General features: G+C 35.1%; 1 protein-coding gene across 4 annotated transcripts; it reads right to left on the reverse strand.

Annotated features, from left to right (window-relative positions):
* Positions 1-544: 544 nt before the first annotated feature.
* Positions 545-23,216, reverse strand: rassf7b (Ras association domain family member 7b). Of its 4 annotated transcripts, none has more exons than XM_051115889.1 (6): positions 23,103-23,216; positions 9,248-9,397; positions 8,273-9,156; positions 4,740-4,896; positions 1,652-1,759; positions 545-835 (listed from the first exon to the last, which is right to left on the reverse strand). In XM_051115889.1, the coding sequence occupies exons 2-6, from the start codon at positions 9,348-9,350 to the stop codon at positions 804-806; spliced, it is 1,284 nt and encodes a 427-aa protein (XP_050971846.1). In that variant the 5' UTR covers positions 9,351-9,397; positions 23,103-23,216; the 3' UTR covers positions 545-803. The 4 variants fall into 4 exon arrangements, with proteins under 4 accessions (XP_050971846.1, XP_050971847.1, XP_050971845.1 ...); XM_051115890.1 differs by having other exon boundaries at positions 9,248-9,394; positions 23,103-23,213; XM_051115888.1 differs by lacking the exon at positions 23,103-23,216 and adding an exon at positions 19,903-20,122 and having other exon boundaries at positions 9,248-9,394.
* Between the last annotated feature and the right edge of the window lie 312 nt (positions 23,217-23,528).

A 23,528-nucleotide genomic window follows, 5' to 3' on the forward strand; every position in this document is an offset into this window, starting at 1 on the left:
TTTGTTGTTGGGATTTCATGGGCTTAGTGGTACATGGATGTGACTGTCGCTGAATCTCAGCAGAATCCTGCTATTCGAATCTAAATACATCAAATAAGACTGCAACTGTTTATCAGTGGATGTATATCAGCAGCGTTTTATTTTGTATATCAATAACATTTTATTTTGTGATCTGATTAATTTGACTTTTAGTGTATGCCACTGGTAATAATTATTTACAGGAAAAACCCTGGGTGGAGTTCACTGGTTTAAAACCAGTTTTACTTGAGACTTTTCATAACACAACATTTCACCACTCTAATTTGATGATTATGGTGTTAATTCATCTTCAAAGCAGAGGATTTCTAGACAAACTTTAATGTTATGTAAATATAATTAGCTAAATGATTTTAATGATGTTTTATTGATAAAGTTTAGGTATTAAAAAAGTTTTTGTGGCACTAAATGTTAAATATTTTTTTTTTATCAGTAGTATATATGGATATAAAAGTATTTCTGTGTTTTGACTCTCCAAATTTTACAGTGGGAAATCAATAAGTCTAAAAACTTGTCATCATTTCTTTTTATTTTGCTATGTTTTTAGTTCATGAAATATATGTAAAGTGTTAAAATACATTTAAAAATCTTAATGTTTCATAATTACAAAGACAGGACTGTATTTACATAGACTTATTCTTGTGTTCACAAATACATTTCACAGAATATTATACAAAAGGAAATATAATTAACATATTCAGACAAAAATAAAGTAGACATAATATAAAGTGAACATTGAATCATTCCTCAAGGTTGTACTCCAGACTTTATCGCCATGATGTCTCTCTTGATGACAGGACTGCAAGACACATACAAAATGGAATGAGGTTCTGGACGTCATGGAGGATGATTGAAAAAATATGTTGTTCAACACACTGGTGGAGGTACGGTTTCATATAACAGATAAGGGGAAGACTGGCAAAAAGAAGAAATGTAAACAAAGAAAAAGAATAAAAGCTCTAGCTTAAAAAACAGCAGCATAAAAGCTCAAAATCAAACATCAAAATGCTTCATTTACAGGCAGACAGCCTGACCTTGAGTCTGTTCCAACATTTCTATACACCCACGTGATCAATGTGAATAGCATCCACTAGAGGCAATTCCATAGAAAGACGAAAAAATGAATAACTATTTAATTTCTTTTCATTTAAAACACTTGTGCCAGGTAGGAACCATGGAGCAAAGCACAGTGGCAGCCTGCGTGAAAGAACCCCAAGGCAGTGCAGGTTTCGGCTAAATGGGAAGGTGATCATTTTTGTGGCAGCTTGACAGTCACTATTAGCATGCAGCAAGACAGAATCCTGCTATCTTATTATAGGAAGCCACAGAAAACAAAGTGAGCACAGTGTTTTTGTTTTCTGGCTCAAAAAAAATAACAAACTAATAAATACAAATGTCAGCAATCTGTCTTGTTGGCAGTACAGTTGAATTGTCTGATCAGAAAAAAATGCCCATTACAGTGCATTTGACAAGACAAAGAGCGATCAGAGAGGACAGGAGGTGTGCAGTAAAATATTGTGCATTCTGGGAAGCAGGAAGAGGTAGAGGTGGACAAGCAGAAGATTTAGACCAGCAGAGGGCAGCAGTGTGCAAGCTGTGTGTCACACATACACACCCTCTGGATGAAGGCTGGAGACAAGTGGGTTCTGGAGGCTGCGTGGGTTCCCCAAGATTTGCTTGGCAGTGGTACGAGGGTTAAACTCCAAGATGGAGGAATTTGAATCTGTCATGAACACAAATAAACTATTGTTAAGCTTTTTCAGCATCACTTATTTCATTTGATATAGACTGTGTTCCTCTGAAACCATTAGATATTATCTTTTTCATTTGGAAGACATTTATGAAAACATGTTATCCCCACCTACACTGTAAAAAAACAATTTGTTGAGTCAAATTAAAATTATTTGTAACCTGGCTGCCTTAAAATTTTAAGTTCAGTCAACTCAAAAAAAAAAGTTTATTCAACTTGAAATGTTAAATTATACTAAGTGACAACTTAGATATTTGAGTTGAATCAACTTAAAATTTTAAGGCAGCTGGGTTACTTACCCAGCAAACACAAATATCTAAGTTGTTACTTAGTCCAACTTAACATTTCAAGTTGACTAAACTTATTTTAGTTGACTGAACTTAAAATTTTAAGGCAGCAGGGTAACAAATTATTTTAAGTTGACTCAACAAATTGTGTTTTTTATTTTTTACAGTGTAGTAGTTCTTGTTCAAGTGATAGTTCACTCAAAAATGAAAATAACCCCATGATCTACTCAACCTTAATGACTTTCTTCTTCCCAATGAATACAGAGGTATATAAAAACATGTCTTGGCATGTCCTGCCACGTTTTATAATGGCAGTGAATGGGTGTTGAGATTTTGAAGTAAAATAAAGTGCATTCATCCATCATAAGTTCACAGCTCTAGGGGGTTAATAAATGCCTTCTGAAGTGAATCGATGCGTTTGTGTAAGAAAAATATCCATATTTAAAACTTTATAAGCCATAATCTCTAGCTTCTGCTAACTGTCCTATGCATGTTCACGAGAGAGTGCCATTCTAGCAGATGACTCCAGTAAAAGGTGATGAATAGGGTGACCACCTGACAATAGATCTGTTGCAGGACTTAGATGTGATTTTGCGGGGCAATGCGGGACACGTGTGAGACAGATACATTTTCTACTGTTGTGCTGTGTAAATACTGATTACATCCGTTGTCATGTGCGCTCATTTATGTGAATTTTTTGTGTGAATTGTGCTTGTGCATTTTGATAATAATGCGCTCTAGACATTTGTCATTAAAATAACGCAGTAGAAACTGCATCAAACGTACTATTAAAATAACAAAAAAATCACGTCTGAAATCTGCATTGATGCTTTTCCATGTGCGCTCGACCATTTCCTTCGGTGGCACCAGATTACTTGATGAGGTCTGCAAATCCTTTGCGCGGAAGTACGCCACAAAAAGAATAAACAAAAAGCTTTCTTAGAAAGACAAAAAAACGCATGGACATTTTCTTAATATTATAATTAAAAACCAACAGCCTGATGAAATTGCTGGACGTTTTCTCACTATGCAACGTGCGGGACAAGGGGTGAAAATGCTGTTTGGTACAACGCAAAGCGAGACAGGTGGTCACCCTAGTGAAACGCGGAAGCACAGAGGAGAGAAAAACATCTGTCACGAATTAGAAGTACAAAACGAGGATTTGTAAAGAAAAATGTTGGAGGACATTGAAGTAAGCAAAGAGAAGACATTTTTTTGCTTTCTTTGCTCCTGTAAACAAATTTGGTTATTTCGAGACTAGAATATTCTCACAAGAGTTTACGCTACGCCCACGTCCGATGTCATTCGCTGGAACGCCACTACCTAATAAACACGCGTACGTCAGTTAGTGGAAGCTAGAGATTACAATTTCTGTTTTAAATATGAATATTTTTAGGGCTGCCCCTTAATAGTCGACTAACCGTTAGTCAACGAGAGAAGGCTTGGTCGACCTAAATTTTATTAGTTGCTTATTTGCAGAAAAAAAAAACATAGGAAGTGGCAAAGTCACGCAGTTCGTGATGATCAGATCATTAACGGTTGGTCTATACAGCAATATAGTACATCGGGCAGAACATCAAAATGCTCACCTACCTCAAATATGGCTTTTCAATGTGTGAAAAATATGTAAGTAGTCGCTCAATCTAATGTTCACCTACAAAAATGTGCGCTATTCAAGTGTCTGTGCGGAGTGTGGAAGCTGAACAGTAGTGCGCTTACTGCATGTCATGACAGGTGCGGTCACTTAAAATACTCCGTCATTTTTGGTCATACAGATAAAAGTAATACATATTTCAAATCTGTAAAGACTCTACGTTTATTTGTGTGCACTCAGAATAACAACGAAACGTTGCCCTTTTGTAAAATAACAGAAGCAAACAGGATGCGCTTTCTGCCGTTTCAGTCTCTGTGAACTTGAGCACGAAATCTTGTGTATATTTGCCTTACATGAAAAATATATCTATAGAAAGTAAAATGTCTACTTTTAAAGGAATCAATTCAAATAGAAAACATATATTCTAAGATTATGTAATCCGTATGAAACATGCATACAGGCGCATCACTACTGTGGAGATGACGAGTCAGTGTTGCCGACTTCATCTCTTAAGCCAAAAACAAAGACAGCACTAGTTTATCAATAAAATATTAAAACGTTAATGCAGCCTCCTTACTGTTTTTCCTGACACACTCATAATTACTATATCTTCCAGTGGACTATGGCAAGCTTTTTTGTGTGCCCTTATTAGGCTATGTAGGCAATTAAAGGCTCACTATTATGATCTATATGGTTTATTAATAAACGTGCGACTAATAGTCGACTAATTTTTAAAATGAACGACTACTAGTTGACCAGAAAAATCTTTAGTCAAGGGCACAAACAACATTGATTTGCTTCAGAATGCCTTTAATAACCCCCCAGAGCTGCGTGAAGTACTTTTTATGATGGATGGATGCACTTTAGTGGACTTTAAAAATCAACAGCCATTCACTGCCATTATAAAATTCGGAAAGGCCAGGACATTTTTTAATACAACTCTGATTGTATCCGTCTGAGAGAAGAAAGCCACATACACCTAGGATGGTTTGAGTGTGAGTAAATCATGAGGTCATTTTCATTTTTGGGTGAACTATTCCTTTGACAAATGGCTTGCTGTAATTTTACAAACCTTCATCACTCTGTCCATCAGGCTTGAGGAGAGAAAAATCGATCTCTTCGGTTTGCTGATTGGATTGTGCTGGAGTGACTCCTGTTTGCTGGATGAATTGTTGCAGGTTACACTGGCGCAGCTCCTTATTCAGATCATCCAGTTCCTTGCTTTTAAACTACAGGGGAACATAAGAGAGATTTAGCGTTCGGTTGGAGGAAAAAGCTGAAGCAGCGACATTCAAAAGGCAATGTTCCTTTATCACACAGTTCTCTTTTCTTGTAATGAAACGCCCACAGAGACTTAACCTCTACAATGAGGTCTAATGTCCAAGCCATGTGTCTCAAATGTCATTTTTCATACGTTCCTACCGTGAAGAGAGATAATTGTTAGATAATACCAGCACTGCGGTTCCTGCTTAACGTTTCTTAACATAAAGATACTGTCTTTGCACCACTTGATGAGTCTTGTTTTGTTTTCCATAATCGCAATCATTTTTATTTTGACCACTGAAGGTGTGACTAGCATTGTTGGTAATGATAACAACCTGTAGGACTAATGAATACAGCACTGCCCTTGCAGACGGGAGTGAGACAACAACGAAGCAATAGTGAGGTAGTGTGTGCGATGCCCTGAGGTTCAGTTAGTCATGGTGAGCACACAACATGCTTTTGTGTGTCAGTGTGAGTCAACTAGTACAAAGATGTTTTATTTAATTTATACCATATAGTCAGCAAGTCATTACTGCAAACTAAACCCTGACAGGGTGATCAGGACTCTGAAATATGTGAACATGAAATGTTAAGCTGAAATCACGTTACAGTCCTACCTGTATAAAATCTGCTAATACAAATGTCCATTACAATGCAGCAACAAGATAAATATAGAGTACGGTGTGATACGAGGTAATATGTGAGTACGGTGTGATACGAGAGACATGAAAGTAGCAACAGTTTGAGGTAAATGGGTGAAAAATCTCAAACTGATATTGAAAGTTACAATGACAATGGTGCCAAAATTAACTGATAAAGCCATGTAATAGCAAACTAGAATAGAAATTATTTGTTCTGTCCACTTAAATGTGAGAGGCTTCCGGTGTCACTTTCAGTTCTACAAAAACAAGCAGACTTATGTACTTAAGTGCAAAGTAACGTTACACAATGACGTTAACATTTTGTGGATTGTTTTTGACTACTTTTGAGTAGGAAATGAATTCCAGATGTAACAAAATCGCAAGTTACTAAACCTAACAACAAAAGCAATGATAAAACAGTGTAAGTACAGCTGAGAAACAGCAAAATATCAACCTTATTCATTATTATATATTATGTATTAACTAACATGAACAATGCACGACACATTTCCCTGTTGAAAAAACAGCTAAAACCAGCCTGAGCTGTTTGGCTGGTTTTAATGGTCATCCAGCCTGGTCTTAGCTGGTCAGCAGACTGGTTTTTGAGAACAACTAGCCAAAACCACCTTGACCAGCCTAGCCAGGCTGGGAGACCAACTAAAACCAGCTACTTCCATCCTAAACCAGCTAAGACCAGCCAACCAGCTTAGGCTGGTTTTAGCTGTTTTTTTTTTCAGCAGGGTCATTACACTATTTATTAATATTTGTTAATGTTACTTAATAACAATACAGTCTTCATTGTTTACATTAGTTCACAATACATTACCTAACATTAACACACACAACTTCTGATTTTAATAATACATTAGTAAATGATGAAATTAACTTTAACTAAGATTAATAACTGCTGTAAAAGTATTAATTCTTAGATCATGTTAACTAATGTAGTTAACTAATGTTAACATACTGTATGACTTTTTTGTAAAGAGTTACCATTTTTTATTATTGTCTGAACTAACTTTTTCATGCAGAAATATTTCAATATTTCAACAGTTCATATGCAAAAACAGATAACGTTTTTAACAATGTTCAAAAATCATGTTTTTCCATTGTGCATTCCAATTAATCTCAATCAAACTGCAGTTGGGTTATTTTGATTAGGTAAAAAATAAATAAAAAATACAACTTAGTAACAATAAAACTAGATAACATAATAAAAAAACATGAATTTTGAACATTTTAAAAAATGGAGTTATCTGTTTTTGCAAATAAACTCTTCATTTGTTTTTCTGTAGTATTTCACCAATTTTTTTATCAGTGTATGCTACTATATTATTTTAAGTTATTATCATAAACACACTAGCTTTTAGTGCAAATAGTTTTGCTGTTTACTACACTTTGTTATTATTCTAGTTATTTACATAAGCAAATGAATCACAAGTCTTGCACATTCCCAGAAAATAGCTTTACTTGCTCATTTCAAAAGTGAATTTATAGTATGAGTGTGTGTAGTATGAATGGAATCTAAGTTTACTACATCTGCCACGTTGGCTTTGTTATCCTATGGTGTCAGTTGCATTCCTCTCAGTGGCTGCCAGGATAGTAAAGCGTCCATCGAAACGCACACTTTAGAATCTCAGCAGCAGTAGTAGATCATCCTGGTCATTTTTGCCTACTGTTTTTCAGCTGCTATTAACATGGACATACTACTCTTTTGACATACTGTTTTTTATTTACTATGTAGTAGGGAATTAGGCATATTCACATGCAACTTATTTGGCATTATTTGGAAACTCTAGTACTTGACCACCCATACTGACTGCAACATTGTCTCATAATATGAGAAGAAGCATTGGTTGGGGCAAATTAGCGCGAGAGCGCAATTCCAAAACAGCCCCGATGGGACGGGAAATTTCAGCAGGTGATTTACAAACAATGCGCAAATTAAAGAACACAGATGCAACATCTAATTTACATAATGACCAACACAATATACCAAGCGCAGAGTAATTAGCGTAGTCGCAAATAAAGAATAAATAAATGAAGAACTCACAGTACGTTGAAAAGAACCAAAAAAGGCCAAAAAATTGTTTGCTAGAAGTTTTGATAGACCTGGAATTGCGTGACTCCTAGTTGAGGGTTCCAAGTCGTCTTTTATTGTCTGAAGCAAATAACATGGTTTGGCAAATGATATGTTCAGATAATACGTTCTTCTGGCATTCCAAATAAATAATACATGTGAAAAAAATCCTCTTCCTTCTACCACACGCTCTCTGTTCCCTGTGGTGCATCCTCCTAGCAACAATAATCCAGCCATTTCAAGTGCAAAAATGGTTAAATAATGTCGCAAATGCCAATAATTTGACGAGTGCAAATGTTAGTAAAACGCGTTGCGTGATTCATTTGAATATTCTCCTCCCATAAATTTGGCAGAAACTTAATACTATAAATGCATATTTAGTAGACCAGACGCAAAACTAACTGTGTCCACGCCTTTCAAGTGATAATTCTGGGCATCTTTTGTAAAACCTGACAGTACAGTTTTAACGCCAAAGACGGTTTGTGCTGGCGCAAGATGTTAGTAAAACAGGCCCTAAGTGTTTTATATTTGAAAATAAGTATTAGAAAATTAACTTCCAGTGAAATGATAATGACAAGTACATACTGTAGTATTGTGACTAACCAAAACTGAAATACAGACCTGCAGTTGTTCTTCTGCCAGCCTTAACTCCATTTCTATCTCTTCAATTGATGCCTGCAGGTCAGTTCCATGACGCTGATGGTTGTCCAGTTGTTCTTTCGCTATAAGTACAGATTCTTCAACACTGGGTCTAGCTTGAAGCACACCATTTCTCTTGGTTTCAATAAGCAGCTTAAGATCTTGCTCCAGCTGCTCCGATTGGTTGTCTGTGTCATGCAACCTTCGACTGTGTTTGTCTAGAGCTAAATGGAGTTCGTTTTTTTGCCGTAGCATGTCCTTTTCTTTTTGAACTTCAGACTGAAATTCATTGTCCCAGTGCAGCGCGTGGGCCAACTCTGCCTCGTTCTGCCTTAAATGCTGCTGTAGGTGGTCCATTTCCTCGAGGAGGTCAGGGGAAAGGGTTGGAGGAGGAGCTCGCTCCCAAATACTCAGCTCCCTCTCTAGAGCCTCCACCTGTCCCTGCAAAAACTGTAGCTGCCCTTGTTGTCGTAGAATCTGCTGATAAAGTGTCTCTTTAGATGGACCAGCTTGGGCAAGAGATGAGGGCAGAGATGGGGACGCCCCTCGTGCTTGAGAGTCTTTGGGCGTTTTTTCAACCTGTTTTACATGAGTTCGGGGTGATGTGGAGGGCCCCAGATTGAAAGTAAGAGCTTTTTTTGGCTCTTTGTGTTTGGGGGGCTCTGGATCTGGAGGTCTGGGTAATTGCGGGACTCGACCTTGCTCTGAGGCTTCACTGCTTGTGGGGCCGGTGCGCCGTAGGATGAATTGCACTTCATTGCCTAATTGGCCCAGCTTCGCCAGGGACTCCAATGGGCGTTCACTGGCCACAAGCTGCCGTTCCTTATCCCGTAGTTTCTGGATGAGAACGTAACGACCAGTTTGCCCTGGAGAGCACATTAAGAGCGAATGTTAAAGTACAAATGCACTAGCAGTTCAAAGAGCAAAACGCAGAAAGAGAAAGACTCAATAACTTACCTATAGCCTGGGCAAGAGCAATGACTACATCCTGACAAGATGTTTCTTCTGATAGGCCGCAGACGACACGTGGAATGCCATCCACCCACACCTTCAGCTCCATGACTGTGAGAAAGTCAGTAAGGAGCTTCTCTACATGACACTGCTCTGCTGAACAGATAGTGAAGAACAATTACTTACAATATAGAGAATAACAGCACTTAAAAACCATAAAAATACGGATGTAAACTGTCAGGCAGCGATTGTTGAAATGCATAAACAGTGCTCTGCTTATCAAGCTTATCATGCTCTTCTATGATCGAGGGAGAGTTTTTAACAAGGCTGGCAAAATGTCAGTAGAGCAACAGGTGTGGATGTAAAATATCTTAAATCATAAAGGTTTATATGATGAACATTTAATGAAGGGTTTTATTTACATATAAACATTGGTCAATGCACAAACAGATAGAGCACATGGAATATGGTAAACAGAAGTACAAACTTACTAGCTTGATGCGTGAGAAGAAACATCATTGGTTTATTTAAAAGTCTGTATGAACATTTTGAAGCATTAAAGTTTTGGTTGCATGAACTTTCCATGGAGGGACAGAAGTCTATCAAGTCTCCATTTGTGTTTTAAGATGATTAAAAGTCTAATAGGTTTGGAAAGAATGACAAAATGGTAATTTTTTGGTCCCCTTTTTTAAAATGAAGTGGCTAAGTAGCCAAGGTCACACTTTAAACTTTCAGATTCTGGTCCTACAGATGTGAAAACTGTAATTTTACTTAAATGGATAGTTCACCCAAATTGAAAATTTTGTCATTAATTACTCACCTTCATGTCATTCCAAACCCATAAGACCTTTGTTCATCTTCAGAACACAAAACAAATCCGAGAGCTTTCATAGACATGTTCAAGCCTCAGTACATCGTTAAAATAGTCCATGTGACATTATTTTATTCAAATGTAATTTTATGAAGCTACGAGAATACTTTTTGTGTGCAAAGAAAACAAAAATAATGACTCTATTCAACAATTTCTTCTCTTTCCTGTCAGCCTTTCCATGCGCATTCATGAGAGTACCACAACGCATGCACACAAGAGTGTTTTTTTCGCACAAAAGTATTCTCATAGCTTCATAAAAGTACGGCTGAACCAGCCTTTGTGGGCCTTGAACATGGTAGCTGTGTTGCTGTCTATGCAGGGTCAGAAAACTCTTGGATTTCATTAAAAATATCTCAATTTGTGTTCCAAAGATGAACGAAGGTCTTACGGGTTTGGAACGACTTGAGGGTGAGTAATTAAAGACAGAATTTTCATTTTTGGATGAACTATCCCTTTAAATGTAATGGATCAAAACCAACTAAACTAACCGAAACTATAACACACGACAGTCAGTGCAATAATACACTCCAAATGTTTCGGCATTCGATTATGAGGAATGCTGCTTCACAAGTCAGATAATGGCAAAGTGTGCCATGGATTAAACCAATGAATGCCATAATGTGTTAAAACATTGTTACTATAAGATATTGTTTTTAGAGTGCATCAAAGAGATGTGTTGTAATGAACATTCGCATGCCAACTGTAACTGTAAGAACATAATTCAAAAGAATATGAGCACTTTTAACCTGACACCACATTTCTCTAGAAGTATGCATGCATGCTAAAATGAGGAACATGAGGACTTTATTCACTTCTCTGTTTCATCCTGACTGTAAATGAACCAGGCATAGTTTTCAGAAAGTGTCAGTAATGCAAGCCAATAAACTCCTTCAAACAACACATTAATGAGAAGTCAGTGATCAAAAATGTTTTTTAGCCTTTCACTCTTAAACATAAAGGTTCTTTATTGGCATCAGTGGTCACTTTCACACAACAGCAGAATACGGTTGTCAGTTCTGTATTTAAGTCCTTAATACGGTTACGTTCACACACGGTAATTTACGGCTGTGACAACAGCATTCTGTAACCGAACTCACACCCGTAAATTTTCTCGGAACACAAGTGTTTCCAAGCGTTTCCCAAAAGCATCGTAAGCTTAAGTGCATCGTAGACCCAATCTCCAGCGGAGTCGCTCCAGTTAGTTTTGTGTTCTATGCGCTGCTCAAATCCTCTGCTCTTCACGCAAATATAAAAGCTGCTGTCGGTTAATGAAGGTTTGAAGAATGACACTTCTGTATGCTGCTGTATGAAAGAGACATTTCGAGACTCACACCTGTATATAAATGCGGTTGTCAATCCCAAAAACCGCCAGTGTGAACGTACGAATATCCATGAAACCTTTTTTAAATGTAGAAAAGGTTCTTTATAGTGGAAAAAGGTTCTTTAGATTTTTAAAATGTTCTTCAAATGGTTGTTTTAGGAACTGTTCACTGAAAGGGAGCCAAAAATGGTTCTTCTATGGCATCACTGCAAAAACACCCCTTTAGTACCTTTATTTTTAAAAGTGTTGAGCATGTTCTGACAATAGCAATCAGCCCTATTTTGCAAGTTATCACTGATTTTATGTATGTTTTAAGGAAGCACTGATATTCAAGATGCTACTGGCAAATGAACAGGTTAAGACACTTTTTAACTGGCTGTCCATTTTTAAACATGCTCTGTGAGGTGCGTTAGTGTCTCGTGTCCTCAACCCGCATATAATGCCTGACTCCTGAGGCAATCATTAACCAACCTTCACATTCCTCTAAACCTTGAAACTGTGCTCACATGCTCAAAGAATGTGTGTACTGTACTCACAATCACAACACTTCTGCCTGTCAAACTTGATCATTAAATCTGACAAAATGGCAATAACCATAAGAGATAAGGAGAAAAGTTAGGACAAATATTTTGTCTGTCTTTCGATGTCTCCGCAGAACATGCCTCAGGTTTCATGGCTTGTACTTCATAATGTTGTACTATGACAAAGATTACACACCTCTGCTAAATGTAATCATTGACTTGTTTCATCGCAGTGCCTTTGACAATGACTTTTATTTAAGGTAGCTTTCACACATCAGCTCTGAAATATCAGTAAACTGTAAATTTGTAAAATGTAAAAAACAGAAAAATGTAATCTGTGTACATTTGTTCAATTTCATTTGTATGCTTTTATATGATTTGCCTACACACCCCACTGATCTTACATTTAGGGTGGAGTTTTGAGTGGGCTTCGGACTTTGTTTCAAAAGAAGGCAAGGTCTCAAATGCTTTCTTAAAAGGAGATCATGCATAAAAGCAAGACACACCACAACGGTCCATCTAGTACATGTGTACATTGTAAATGAATTAAAAAGCAGCACAGGGAGTGGAACACAAAAATAAGTTTTGTGTGAACCTGCTCTTACTGTAAACAGCACAGTGTTATCTTTGTCATAATTATATGACTGAATGTGTCATTAACAGTACTGAAAAACATTACGTTTTCGGGTAAGGATGTGTTATGTTCTACCAAGTTATTATCATTGTATTATTGATAAAAAGCTGTGTGATACAGTAAACACAATGCATACATTATTGTAGCCTAAAAATTCACATTTGTGACCCTGAACCACAAAACCAGTCATAACAGGTATATCTGTAGCAATACAGCCAACAATACATTGTATGGGTCCAAATTATAGATTTTTCTTTTATGACAAAAATCATTAGGATATTAATTAAAGATCATTTTCCATGAAGATCATTTGTAAATTTCCTAAATATATGAAAACTTAATTTTTGATTACTAATGTGCATTGCTAAGAATTTCATCTGGGCAGCTTTAACGACAACTTTTTTTTTTGTTTTTTGCACCCTCAGATTGCAGATTTTCAAATAGTTGTATCTCAGCCCTTGTTCTATCCTAACAAACCACACATTAATGGAAAGCTTATTTATTCAGCTTTCAGATGATGTATAAATCTCTATTTTAAAAAATTTACCCTTATGACTGGTTTTCAGTGTTGAGAAGGTTACTTTGGAAATGTAATAGGTTACAGATTACAAGTTACTTGATTTAAAATGTAATAAGTAGTGTAACTTTTCAATTACTTTATAAAAGTAATGTAACATTACTTTTAATTACTTTTTGATTACTTTTCTAAATGTCTAATATTTTCAACTGTTAATCATTTCGAAACATTTAAACCAGGCAGAGTTAACCTTACAGTAGCACTCAACACTGATTACTGTCAGACTTTCAAAATCCTTTATCAAAGATTTTAATAAGTAAGGGATAACATACGTCTTTATTTTGCGATAACAACTGGCTACATTATCAACAACATTATCCCACTTATTACACAGCTGCTTGCTAGATTATTTAGATGTTTCGTGTCAAAATTATTAGACACGAAACACTGATCTGAGTTGAAATATTTGAACGCAAAGCTTCTATGAAGAAATCAGTTGCTAGCGAATGGCAAGTTCAAACTAGACATTTTAGGGATACAGTGCAGTCATACCACTTTTCTTACACAACATTTCACCACATAAAAAATTAAGGAAGTAGTACTAGTTTGGTAGTTATCTTATAATCCATTACAGTGTACAAAAAAATAAATTTCAGCAGCTGCGTTTGTATGAAACGAGTGAGTCTACGATACCAGGATGACAGAATTAAGAAATTGTCCACATAATATTGAATTAAGCTTTAATATTTTATTAGCTAACCAAACACAAAGCTTCCGCCAAGAAAAAATTATCAAGCATACAGCACTAACTTAAGTTGCCCCGAATGAGTCTGAGTTATTAGCTTCTACCAGTTGTTATCGGGGAATAACCTACCTTGGAATGTCATGACTGACCAATCAGAATCAAGCATACCACAGAACCGTGTAGTAATTTAATTTAAAGCACAGCCACCACAAATTTAGACTTCATTTAGAGATCAGCAAAGGACCTCGAGACGGGAATCGAACTCGGCTCACCGTGAGCGCAGTTGTGCTATATGTCATAAAAAGGTTTTAACATAAATAACATCATAAGAAATAGTTTAATAGCTATGATACTGGGTTTGAAATCAAATGTTTGCATATTTATGACAGAAAACACTAGCATCTAACAATGCCTTGGAAAAAACAATCTTTAAAAAATGAAGTTTATGCATAAACCCAAATAGGAAATAAAACAGTTATCAAATAAGCATGTGTCCTATTCTGTGTCCTAAACTCCCGAAACACTGGTGTCTCATTTTAGAGCAGTCAGTGCAATTTATGAAAAAAGTCAATTAAATCTGTAAGTGGGGGTGGGTGTGTGAATAAAAACAGATGTAATCCCCTTTGTAATCACTGGCATTTTTCAAAAGTAACTGTAATTTAATTACACGTTTTCTCAGTAACTGTAACTAATTACAATTACATTTATTTTGTAATTAAATTACGGAATTACGTTACATGTAACTAGTTACTCCCCAACACTGCTGGTTTTGTGGTCCAGGGTCACGTATGTACAATGCTGTTTTAGTGGCATGTTAAAAAGTTTAAAAAAATCTAAGATTACGAGATTAAAGTCATAATATTTTAATAATAAAATCGAAATTATGAGAATAAAGTCAAAATATTACGAGAATAAAGTCAAAATTATGAGAATTAATACACAGCAATTACAAGATTAAAGTTGTAATATTTTAAGAGTATATTCTAACCTATTGCGCATAGAAATGGGCCGGACTGGGAGCACTGGGAGATATTCCAAAGTCACCGCTTTTAAATTCTGTCAGTTTTATAGCGAAATACAAACAATAGGCCTGCTGTATGTCTATTACAATAATGTATTTTTCAGACTCTTTAATGTATTTAAAGAGCATATTTAATGTATTGTTAGAATTTCGTGTTTCCACGAGTCCTTAAAATTGACTCTTCTTCATCCTGGTGGCCTGGCAACTTCTCCCGGTGCTCCCAGTCCGGACCATTTGTATGCGCACTATTCTATACTCTTAAAATATTATAACTTTAATTTCTACAATTTAAGTTCTCTAAACATTTTGACTTTATTCTTAAAACATTTTGACTTTATTCTCTAAAAATTTTGACTATTCTTAAAACATTTAAACTTTATTATAATTTCAACTTTATTCTCGAAACATGTTGACTTTATTCTCATAATTTTAACTTTATTCTCAAACCATTTCGACTTTATTCTCGAAACACTTCGACATTATTCTCGAAACACTTCAACATTATTCTCAAAACATTTAGACTTTATTCTCGAAACATTTCAACATTATTCTTGAAACATTTAGACTTTATTCTCATAATTTCGACTTTATCCTCAAAACCTTTCGACTTTATTCTCGAAACACTTCGACATTATTCTCAAAACATTTCGACTTTATTCGTGAAACACTTCAACATTATTCTCAAAACATTTAGACTTTATTCTTGAAACATTTCGACTTTATTCGCGAAACACTTCAACATTATTCTCAAAACATTTCGACTTTATTCTCGAAACATTTCGACTTTATTCTTGTAACACTTCAACATTTATTCTCAAAACATTTCGACTTTATTCGCAAAACACTTCAACATTATTCTCAAAACATTTAGACTTTATTCTCGAAATGTTTCAACATTATTCTTGAAACATTTAGACTTTATTCTCATAATTTCGACTTTATTCTCAAAACATTTCAATTTAATTTTTGAAACATTTCAACTTAATTCTCGAAACATTTAGACTATATTCTCAAAACATTTTGACTTTATTCTCATAATTTCGACTTTATTCTTGAAATAGTTCAAATTTATTTTCATAGTATTTCAACTTTACTCTTATAATTCAGACTTTATTCTCAAAATATTAGGACTTTAATCTCATAATCGTCGTTGTACATGTGTGATATGATCGTGTATAATTTGTTGTAAAGCAAAACATGGAAGTTTCTCTAAGCACATATCCACAGATCTTATTTTACTCAGCAATTCTAAAAACTACACAGATAAAGTGAAACATGCTCTGTAAACATGTCACTAGTGAGTCCTTCACATATATGTTAGTATATCCACTGCACCATACAAAACAAAAAATACTAAAAGTAAATAACTAAAGACTAACAATATAAAACCTTAGCACATTTATACATTTGAAAAAAAGGGTTTACTCCGCAAACTTTGTGAACTTCCTATCTGTCTGGCGCAGATCTGATGATGTGACTGTAATCATACACCATCCACCTCCATTAGCAGACCAGTGTCTGTTTTCCCATTATCTTTTAAACACAAATCCGCCATGAAGTGTGGAGACCCATGAAATCAGCCTAGTTTGAAACATTCCATTCCTGAAATTTAAAACTATTAACCCTAAACCAGTTCCATGAGCAGGAACTCAACTAACCCAGTAATGCATTATGTGATCAAATTGAAATCTAGTAATGAACCGGCATCAGTCATTACGCTTTAAAGGATATTCTAAGCATCAGTTTCACAGTGTTTCCTCTACAGGTAAGTTTGAGTTGTCCGTTGTTGTATTTTAGAAGGTGTAAAACGCAAATATGCATGGGAAAATTTCCCATTTCTCATGTTTCCCTGTCAACATGGACAACACGGAGTATTCAGGAGGGCACATGCTACTTGTAACATATGGTAAACTAGAAATACAGGTTTCATGTTCTTTCTTCCGTCTGATGATGACAGATGATCCATTGTGGTCATAAGACCTCTACATGTTTGACAGCTGAAGGACCAATTGGAACTCTTTTTTTTTGACCTGAAATATCATCTGAGAGTTCAACTACACTAAAAAAAAGACTGTATGTTGATGGCATTGTCACTCAGTGAACCATGAGAACCAAGAAACATGTTTAAACCACTGAATTCCAATTTGTTATGTGAACCAGCCAGAACCAGGCACAGGGACGTGTCTCACAGGCATTAGGTTTCTTGTGTTAAAGGGGTGAAACTGGCCTGCTTACGTAGGACAGCATATCTAAACCTTCCCTATTGTGTGCAAAAGGAGGAGTGTACTCTCTCCCTCTCGAGTGAGTTCATTGACGACTACAGGTAAATAGTATCTCCAAACAAAGTTAGATACCTTTGGTATGCAGCACTACAGGTGCATCAACATTGCTTTTCCTGCTAAAGAATTCCAATCGAATTTTTTTATGAAAAAGGAACAGGAAAGTGTAAAAAGAACTCTCCTTTAAAAAAAATACTAGTTTTATAGCAATATACATACAATAGGCCTATGTCTATTACAATAACGTTTTTCACGCTCTTTAATGTATTTTAATGTATTGTCAAAAAAGAAAACAATATAACTGTTTTATTGTTGTTGAGGAGTGAAATTTTGGACACCACAGATGTTTTTGCGGAGTAGGTGGTGAAATTTTCACTAAGAAAACAGTATAATTTAATGAATTGATTCACATGAATACTGCGATCTGTCACGCCATAATAAAGAGCTTGAAAAACACATTATTGTAAGACACATTGTTTGTGTTTTGCTATAAAATTGCTATAAGATTTTGAAAGCAGACACTTTGTTTTATATCAAAAGACCCAAAAGCACAAAGCTTATTGCTATTATTAAAAAAAAATTTTCTTTAAAAAAATACTAGTAAGAATTTTAAGTAAAAGTCTGTGCTACGGGATTATTAACTAAACTAAAATCATAAAAAAAACTTGAAATAAATGTTAACGTCTCAATCTCAACTTGATTAATAAAAACTAATAAAAGTGACAAAAACACAACAAAATCACTAAAGTGAAATAAATTTAACATGAAAGCAGAAAATCCAATTCCAAACATTAACAAAAACTATAACAGTATCTCGAAAAAATGAAATGTTTCCAGTTGAGATATTGTGAATATGTTAAATAAGTTTAACATAGTAAAAAAACTAGATCTTTCTAAGTATCCTTCGGATTATACATGTCCCTTTTGGTAATCTCTGATTCACTGGAATTTCCACAAAGAATAACCACAAATTCAGTGTATGTTGGGAGTGGTCCTCTCTTTCAACCCATTCTCAGTGCAAAACAGCCTCTCCATTAAATTTACGACATGATTCGTAGCCTTGAGCTGCAGGAACATAAATCAGATTGTTCTTTCTTTTTTTCACACACATTGATTTCATCACTAATGCTTTTTAAACTTGTTTCAAGATTCATAATTTAAACTGCGTCAGTTAAAGTTCTCCATTCTTACCTGCAGATGCTCAGTTATATGAAATCAAGCATTCATCATCACTCTCGTACAGTAGTTTGTGAGCAGCATGTGACAGCAGTCTGTTTTGCATATCCAAATAAAGTGACATCATTTCGTCAGGTGAATGAAACGCAGACGAATTCAAATGGAAATTTACCTAATCAGATATTTCCTTAAATGCTTTAGGTGAAAGATTGTGAAGATGAATCCACTCGTGTAGATTAGCAACTGTGACCCTGGATCACACAATCAAGTCTTAAGTCACACAGGTATATTTGTAGCAATAGTCAAAAATACATTGTATGGGTCAAAATGATCGATTTTTCTTTTATGCCAAAAATGATTAGGATATTAAGTAACGATCATGTCCCATGAAGATATTTTGTAAATTTCCTACCGTAAATATGTCAAAACTTAATTTGTGATTAATATGCATTGCTAAGAACTTCATTTGAACAAATTTAAAGGTGATTTTATCAACATTTAGATTTTTTTGCACCCTCAGATATAGACAAATAGTTTTAATCTCGGTCAAATATTGTCCTATTCTAATAAACCTTACATCAATGGAATGCTTATTTGTTCAGCTTTCAGGAGATCAATTGAACAATTGATAAGAATCTTCAAAACATCAAGGAAAACTAGTTATGGCCCTGTTTATGTTTTGCACATAGCGTATTGCAAAGATACGTGACTGAAACTGTCAACAAAGTACTGTAAAAAGAGAAATGACTGTTTTTGATTTGGATGTATGATTTTAGACTCTGCAGATTGTTTATTTCTATTCTATTTACTTGTTTACTTTTAAATTAAACTTCAGTTGTAAGTATTAAAAGGCCTTGTTTTACACACTTTGCTCCTACATTTTCAAAGAACAGATGATCAGAAAGGTCAGAAACACTTGTCATCAAAAAATACCAAGAAATGCAGCTCAATTCCCAAACCACTAAGCATAAATCACCAAAAAAAGTAATAATTTACTCAGGCATTATTTAGGCCTACATTTAAACAGGTGACAAAATGAGTCAAAGGTTTTGACCGCTGCAGTTTTCAGTAAGAGACGCCACACTTATATCAGACAATCCACACAGTCCAGCCGTCAAGTGAAATATATGATCTACATTAGCCATGGATAATACACAGTAGAATTATGACTAAACCATTATGACTAATTCCCTTCAGGCATTTTTCTTTTCCTGAATAAAGGCAGGTTTTGCAGAACCTGGTAACCTTGATTAGTTATTTATTTATTTTGTTTTAACAGACTTCTTCCACATAGAAAAAAAGTTACTTTTGCACACATAGAAAGAAACTTACTCAATGTACCGGGTTTCCATAAACTATTTTCTACTAATTCCTGCTATTTCATCTTGCTATTTCTTGCTATTTTTATCAAATCAAGGGCATAATCTAAACATAATCTAAAACTACTTTTCCCTTGTTTAATCTGCTTTCCATTTCAGACAGGATGGAAACACTTGCGTAAAATTTGGCACGTTTTAATGTCAAGTCTGTAGCCTAACTAGACAAACCTGCTGGTCGGACAGAAAGCTATATTTACCTTAGAGTTGAAAGCTCGGCTCTGTGTGTCCTCTATCCTGGTTACCATGTTGAATATATTTGAAAAAGTAGCGTTCCCAAACGTGTCTAATGTAAAATCAAAGAGTTAACCCGTAACACAGATGTTGGTGTGCGACAGGTGTTGTTTTTCCGGTATCTAGAGGAGCAGGATTAATGGCGCACTACTCGTTTCGTCTCTTGAAAGTGACTCTCTCTTTCCGCTCTTCACAATGCTGACACATACCACAGCCTTCCCATGCTCCTCCCCCTCCACAGGTAATATCAGCAATAGAGCTCTCATTATCTCTCGCTCTCTCAACCACTATCTCTCCGTCCTGCTCTCGTTCTCTGTCATTATTTTGTCAAAGGTCTTATAGCAGTTTGTAAAACTGCCAAAGAGGATATAGTACTTTATTTTGCTTTTTCTTTAAGTTCCATGGCCTGTTATTGAATTTATGTGTCATAACCATGGTCATTGTGTTCCTATGTAGATCAAATGCTTTGACTTCCTCTATAAACTGAATAACTTCCTCCTAATAACTTTCCTGATGAACTCTGCCTGTAAGGAGATGTGAATGGTGTGACAATAGGGTGTTGTAGGCAGTTTTAACAAGGTGTTGCTATACATTGTTTTGAGTGTTTTTGTGCAGCTGCTAGCAGATGAATGTTATGAGTGGCTGTTACAGTAGAGTGTTCTTGTATCTTAAGATGAATTTTCTTCCACTTTTTCACTGTAAAACTGGGGATCATTCATTTGCTAAATGCAACAGTTTAAATGTCAGAATAAACTTAAAAAAATAGATGTTTATGTTTTCTGGGGGGGGGGAGCATCACATTGGTGGTGTGTTCTCATGTAAAGATTGCAGCTGTGATTTTAGGGTGTTGTGTGTGATTTCCAGGGTCTTGCTATGCGGTTGCTAAGGTCTTCTGAGTGTTTTGTAACATTTGCTATGAGGTTGATAAGGTGTTTTGGTTGGTTGCTAGGCAATTGCTTACTGGCCCAAATCAAACGAGCCCAACCCTAAACCCCCATGATAATCTGGAATGTCTCAGAACACCTCAGTTTAAGTCTGTGAGATTTTTTGCTTTTATTTTAAACTACCATTCCAATGTTTTGGGTCTGTAGGATTTTCTTTTCTTTTCTTTCGTGTTTTTTTTTTTTTTTTTGAAAGATGTCTCTTTCACCAAGGCTGTATTGAAAATAAATCAAATACAGTAAAGTGAAATAGTTTTAAAATTACAATTCTTTATTTTATTTTATTTTATTTTATTATATTTTAATTTATTTATTTATTTATTTGAAAGATGTCTCTCTTACCAAGACTGCATTTATTTGTTTAAAAATACATCAAAAACAGTAAAGTAAAATAGTTTTACAATTACAATACTTTTATTTTAAGACAGGTGAAAAACTTAGACTACCAATACAATGTCTGGGATCTTGATTTTATTTTATTTCACTTTGCTTTGTTTTGTTTTGTTTTATTTTGTTATATTTTATTTTATTCTATGAAAGATGGTTTAAAAAAACATCAAAAACAGTCAAATAGTTTCACAAGTACAATGCTTTTATTTTAAGCTAGGTGAAAAATTTAGACTACCATTCAAATGTTTGGGATCTTTATTATTTTATTTTATTTTATTTTATTTTATTTTATTTATTTATTTTTAATCAAAGACGTCTCCCTCACCAAGGCTGCATTTATTTGTTTAAAAATACATTAAAAAACAGTAAAGTAAAATAGTTTTACAATTACAATGCTTTTATTTTAAGACAGGTGAAAAACTTAGACTACCAATAAAATGATTGAGGTCTTTATTTTATTTTATTTGCTTTGTTTTCTTTGTTTTGTTTTGTTTTATTTTATTTTATGTAAGATGTCTCTGTCACCAAGGCCGCATTTATTTGTTTAAAAATACATCAAAAACAGTAACGTAAAATAGTCTTACAATTACAATGCTTTTATTTTAAGACAGGTAAAAAACTTACCAATAAAACTACCAATAAAATGTTTGGGATCTTTATTTTATTTTATTTTACATTGCTTTGTTTTGTTTTGTTTTGTTTAATTATTTTATTTTATTATTTGAAAGAATTTTTGGAAATTAGGGTTCAGCTTAGGGTTATTTGTGTGTAATTATGCATAATTAATTGTTATTAAAATAGAAAGTACATGTAACACCTTAAAATAAAGTATTACCAAAAAAAAGTTACAGACCCGCATTTTTGAACGATAGTGTAAATCTGATCATTCAGAAAAGTAACAGCATTCCATCAACAAATCGAACAATTCTATTCATGTCTGTAACAAAATTATAGTATTGCCCATTACAGTAACACTACATTTACGCTATAAATGTTTCAAACACTTGTTGCTCTACATAACCCATTAAACTACTACAATAACACATGAAAGGCCATGAAAGCAGTTAAAAGCACTGAATAGCATTTCGTTAACATACTCAGTGAAGCTTCGACTAGTTATATCCCAGAACTCCGTGGGCTCTTGGGCCAATATCTGTATATATAACACAACATATCTTACAGAAATCATTTACAGACAAAGTCTTCTTCTTCATATGCTACACAAGCAAACTTTCCGCTGCTCTTCATGTTTTAAAGATATCATACCAACTTGTTGCACATGATAGAGAAGGCCTGCGGAGATACGCTTTATTTTATGCTTTCATTATCAACATGGCCACCTTGATGACTCCATGTTTGCTCCTAATTTACATGACAGATAGGGGAACAGGCTCACATCACTCTCGAGGCTACAGCCACCGTTATCTACAATAGAACATCTTGCACTTGTTAGACATGGTACGAATAAAGTCTGAAAGTGATGAACGCCGGGATGAAACAAATGAGGAGACGAATTGCTCAAAGCACAATGCTTTTACCAAACCAAACCTCTCAGGACATAAAGAATTGTGGCAACTCAGTCACTATTATTCAAGTAAACTCTTCCATTTATATGGAATACTTTGTTAGCTGATCAACCACATGCAAAGAAAGAAAATGTAACTTACCTGATGCAACATGTAGGCTAAAATAGTTATAAAATGTCATGCTTTATCTTTCAGGACACCTCATCATGTATGATCCTGTCTGCAGTTTTTACTACAAGAAGCTTTTATTACAAGCAAATAATCTATGTTTAAAAAGCAGAGTGTGGTAAATTTCTTCTGTTGACTTACCTCATGTAAACTCTTGAGATGCCCAGGAGAGAAGAGAGTGAAACAATAAGCTGAAGGTAAAAAAAGGATCTCTGTGACTTTGTCAAGGCCTCACCAGACAAGTGAAGTGGGACTGCGGCTCTTGGTTGTCTTGACGACGGATGCTTTTTCAAGCAAATCAGCCAATGAAACGCGCACTGGTCGTCATACAAAAGGCCATGTGACTCTCTGGCTGCCTTTCAGCAGGAGGAGACAAGAAGCGCAAGGATTATTGACGTGACAGTGACAGCGGTATGATTTTTTCTTTACACTCTTGACTCTGTTTTTATGTTTTACTGCGGTCCCATAACTGAAGTAGATGTCTGGAATATATTTGAGTTTAAATAGGGACTGGAAGTGTGTGCCTTAAGGCTACTGAGATCAAAGATTGCCACCTAGTGGATCATT

This window comes from Labeo rohita, chromosome 7 (genome assembly GCF_022985175.1).
Source record: "Labeo rohita strain BAU-BD-2019 chromosome 7, IGBB_LRoh.1.0, whole genome shotgun sequence".
NCBI lineage: Eukaryota > Metazoa > Chordata > Actinopteri > Cypriniformes > Cyprinidae > Labeo > Labeo rohita.